The sequence below is a fragment of the Rhincodon typus genome, unplaced genomic scaffold (genome assembly GCF_021869965.1).
Source record: "Rhincodon typus isolate 14 unplaced genomic scaffold, sRhiTyp1.1 hic_rhity00001454, whole genome shotgun sequence".
Taxonomy (NCBI): domain Eukaryota; kingdom Metazoa; phylum Chordata; class Chondrichthyes; order Orectolobiformes; family Rhincodontidae; genus Rhincodon; species Rhincodon typus.
The window spans coordinates 19874-24664 of NW_025967092.1; the positions used below are offsets into that span (position 1 = coordinate 19874).

The window sequence follows — 4791 nt, forward strand, 5'->3', positions numbered from 1 at the left end:
TGTTGTCTCGGATTCTCCAGCATCTGCAGTTCCTACTATCTCTGATGCATATGCTACATTCCTTGTAGTACGGTAACACACTAAAATAAAGCTTAATTTTAAAATTCATATTCCATTTAAAATGCTAATACTACTTGTAACAGTGATGTGTAGGTGATAATAGGAACAATATGAATATAACTGGTTCAATTTTAAAGATACAAGACTCCATCTAATAAAATATTCTTAGTGTATTTGATTTACATTGTAGACTTGCTATTAATACACAAAGAAACTGAGCACTGTATTCAATGACAGAGATGAGTGAGGTCAGGAAATATTAATTCACTGTTTGATAACTTCTCACACAACAGCTACAAATCATGAGCTTTGTTCTAAAGTGAGGAATTTAGACAGATCTGAGGAGACGCTGCCAGACCTGCTAAACTTTTCCAGCAATTTCTGTTTGTGTGTAATAATAATGTCTGAACAGGATGATTTAAAATATCCACACTGACTCTGCTGAGGTGGTGGCACTATGGCAACATCACTGACCTAGTAATCCAGAGCCCCAGACTAATGTGGCATTGTGGTTTAGCAAGTTCAAGGACTTGCCTTGTAAGCAGGAGACTCGGAATTCAAAACTCATTGGTATCTTTCTCTGATTCTTTAATAGACTCTTGTGGCACAGTGGTTGTGCCTAATAGGATGCCCAGATTCCATCATAAGATGTCCCAAATGGTTAATTAAAAATAATTTTTGAACCTCCTGAAGTTCTGCAGTGAAAATAGCCTCCCCAAAGGAAAACATCATCGGCTAACAGCTAGCAAAGCATTCCCCATTAACGCAGGCCCATAAAAGAAAAAGACCACTTGCTTATGTGAAATCCTGTAGCCCCTGCTGGGACAAACATCACCCCACAAACTGGAGACATTCCCAACTCTTGTTGGTGCACTTCCCGAGTACACAAACATCACCCCACACAGCCTGGCAACTCATTCAAGTGGTGATGTCCCAGATTTCAAGTTTCTATGGAGAATCTGGAGAAGCCTCAACTATTTCAGGGTGGGTCAGGAAAGATACAGACACTTGTCATTCATTCAAGAAAGAGAGTTTGTGATTAAAATGGAAAGCCTGGTGTGGTGTTGGAAAAATTCAGAAAGGCAAGCGTAAAATGTTTTGACACTTTATAAATGTCAGTTAGGTGCTATCCTGTAGTTTTGTTATGTATTTTTAATCCAGTGAATCAGGGATTTGTCCTGCAAAGCTAAGTTGGCAATTGGCCAGCACTGTGTAAATGTTCAGGTGCAATGCTGTACCCGTTGGCAAATGTGGGATGTACAAGAAGCCAAATTTGGAGGAACGCAGAGATTTCGGAATTCTAGGGCCGGATGAGTTTTCCAAAGTAGGTAAGTAGAGACGTGACCTTATAGAGGTTTATAAAACAATGAGGGGTTTAGATAAGATGAATGGCAGGTGTTTTTTTTCTGGGGTGCGGGCATTTGAAGAGTAGGAGGCATATTTTTAGGGAGAAAGGAGAAAGATTTCAAAAAGGCATGAAGGGCAGTTTTTTTAAAATGTGTAGGGTTGTTAGTGTACGCAACGAACTTCAAGAGTAAGTGGTAGATGCGGATACAGTTACAACATTTAAAAGACATTTAGGTAAGTACGTGAATGTAAATATTTGGAAGGATATGGGCCAAGCACAGGCAGGTGGGACGATTTGAGTTTGGAATTACGGTCGGCATGGACTGGTTGGACCAAAGGGTCTGTTTCCGTGCTGTATGACTCTATGACTCTAAGAAGTAAGGCTGTGAACTGTTGACTTGCTTGAATCAGTTCCAATCACTACAAGTGAGTATTAATTATTTAAATACTTCAGCCAACCCATTGCGTCAATGATTTACTGAGACAGTTTCTTTGTGTGATACAGTGGCATTTTTTTCCTTTCAAGCTTCTGACAAAATTTCCTTTTTCTTCAAAAATCAACTTCTTTAGGGACATTTCCATGTTAACTGCCTAAATTTTTCTTAGACAATACTAAGTCAACCACTGTGCAACTTTACATAATTTAATTAAAGCTTGGTTGAGTGTTCATGTAAAAGAAAAGTATCACTATGCTTTGGAAGACTTGGAGAAGGTACTAATCCAAGTTAAATAATTCCATATATAAAACACTCACTGTACCTGCTAGAGGGTCATCTTTATAGTTCTTCCAAAAGTTTTCGAATTCTTTCTGGACATCTTCATCAATAATAACTCCAGTTGGCTGTTCATTGTTCACCTCAAGATTATTAGCTTTCAGGACAAGTTCTAGGTCACAACGGGAGCCCTGACTGAGAGGTTTCCACCTCTGCATAACCACACCATAAACTGTAATATCATCACCTAAGTTAAAAGAAACAAAAATCACAAGCCTTACTTCTCAGCATTTGGCTTCTGGTTATTTCCTGAGACAGAAAAGTAAACAAACCATTTTAAAATCTGCAGTTATTAGCCCCTAAAGTGGAAATAGGCTATTTAACCCACCATATAGCATTTACCTAAAGCAATCTACTGAGTATAGAAATAAGAGGTTATCTCAGAAATCTAAAGCCCTCTCTACTGCCCAATCCCTCATTCATCTGGACTAACCTCTTATTTCTAAGGTTTTGGAGTAGATTTGTAGCTCGGGTTGTGGGTGTTGAGGTTGTTGAGTTTGGTTGGCTCGCCACGCTGGTTTGTTGTTCCGCAGACGTTTCGTCACCCTGCTGGGTAACATCCTCAGTGCAGCCTCCGATGAAGCGTCGGTGTTTTCCCGCCTGGTTTTTAAACTCTGGAGTCCATTTAGCTGGATTGCCTCACTTCTGGTTTTCCTTCGTAGTGGAGTGTACATGGGGTTGAGTTCTGTGTGTTTATTAATGGCTTTCTTCGTGGAGTGCCAGGCTTCTAGGAATTCCCGTGCCTGACTCTGCTTAGCTTGTCCCAGAATTTTGCTCTCTTGTCCCAGTCGAATTGGTGGTTCTCCTTATCCATGTGGATTGAGATGAGTGAGTATTGGTCGTGTCTTTTTGTAGCCAAGTGGTGTTCGTGTACCCTTGTTGTTAGTTTCCTTCCCGTTTGTCCGATGTAGTGTTTCTCACAGTCTCTGCAAGGGATCTTATAGATGACATTGGTCCTGTCCATGGCGGGGAGTGGGTCTTTAGTTCGGGTGAGCAGTTGTCATAGGGTTGATGTGGGCTTGTGTGCCACTCTGATGCCCAGCGGTCGTAGCAGTCTTGTGGTTAGTTCCGATGTGTTCCTGATGTAGGGTGTGATCACAGAGGCTGCACTGAGGATGTTACCAAGCATGGTGACGAAACGCCTGCAGAACAACAAACCAGCTCAGCGAGCCAACCAACCTCAACACCCACAACCCGAGCTACAAATCTACTCCAAAACCTTAGAAATAAGAGGTTAGTCCAGATGAATGAGGGATTGGGTAGGAGAGAGGGCTTTAGAATTCTGAGATATTGGGACCATTTTGAGGGTGAATTGCCCTGTCTGACAACTTGCATCTCTCTCTCTCTTTCTCTGAATCAAGCTCATAGTAATGTCCTTTAGGGAAGGAATCTGTCATCCTTACTTGGTCTGATCTACATGTGATTCCAGACCCACAGCAAGACTCTTGCCCTCTATGCAATTAGGGATGGACTAGTTGACCGAGCCAGTAATGCCCTTATCCCATGACTGAATACAAAACGAATACAAAACTAATTAACTGACCTCATTGCCCATACATGTTAAATTTTAGATGGAGAAGAAAGTGAAGTGTCTGTATGGTGCAGGAGCTAACATAACCAACATGTTTGCATATTATGTTCACAAGTTAGCAAAACTATTTGCATTCTTATTAACTATATACACATTTCATGCTTTTTATTCCAACATTCAGTGCCTTACATCTGCTCTCATCAAAGTAAGTCTTCCAGGGCATAACCCATCTTTTCAGTTGACTCAAATCACTATGAATGTTTGCAACACACTAGGCTTGTAAATTAGCCATCTAGCTTGGTATTATCTGCAGATTTTACATTACAAAGATGCTCCTTCTCTATTATTTATGAATAGATTCAACAGAATCTTGTGGAGACAGGATCTTGTGGAGTTCAAAAGTCATTGCCATTCTCCATTAGTGCTTTTCTCAAATCTCCTGTCATTTTCTGCATGCTTTTTAACCCAACTGCCCAGTCTGTCATGCATTTCAAAAGACATTATAATCTTGAAATTCTCACATGCATATCCTTCTTAAGTGATTTCAAAGGTTTGAATATAACTGCACAATTTTTGAAGAAATTTAGTTACTTCTTCATGCAGGTTGATTATTCCTCATTCTCTCCACTTACTTAGATGAACAATGACATTGTTCTAACAAGCTTCACATCAACTGTCCAGTCCTGTTAACCAGTCAAATTTCTAATGTACTATCTTATCATGTTTTGAAAAGAAGTCAAGACTTGAAAATGCGGTACATAAAATAGAGCCTACTATAAAGTTAATCAACTGTGCACATTTACAGATGAAACACGCAAGCAAGGGAAACAGTGAAATGTGGATTTCTGATATTTTGTTCTCTTCATTTATAGCAATTTCATTAATCTATATATTTTCTCCTTTGCTGTTACAAATAAGGACCAAGGGAAGGCCACTCAACCCTTCAAACATACTCTGTATTTCAAGGAGATTATAACTGATTTGATTTTAAACTCCTCTCTATGTTCTACGTATCCAGATAATTTTTCATCCTCTTGATAATCAAGAATCTATCTACCTCTATCTTAAAAATATTCGAAT

At 39.6% G+C, this 4791-nt stretch overlaps 1 protein-coding gene across 1 annotated transcript in view; it reads right to left on the bottom strand.

Annotated features, from left to right (window-relative positions):
- LOC109919069 (DNA helicase MCM9) overlaps positions 1-2367 on the bottom strand; it is a gene marked incomplete at both ends in the record, with an annotated part of 21776 nt that extends 19409 nt beyond the window's left edge. Inside the window, one exon of the mRNA XM_048592565.1 lies at positions 2167-2367. Within this exon, the coding sequence (XP_048448522.1) occupies positions 2167-2367 (201 nt within the window). The remainder of the gene's footprint in view (positions 1-2166) is intronic.
- Positions 2368-4791: the final 2424 nt, after the last annotated feature.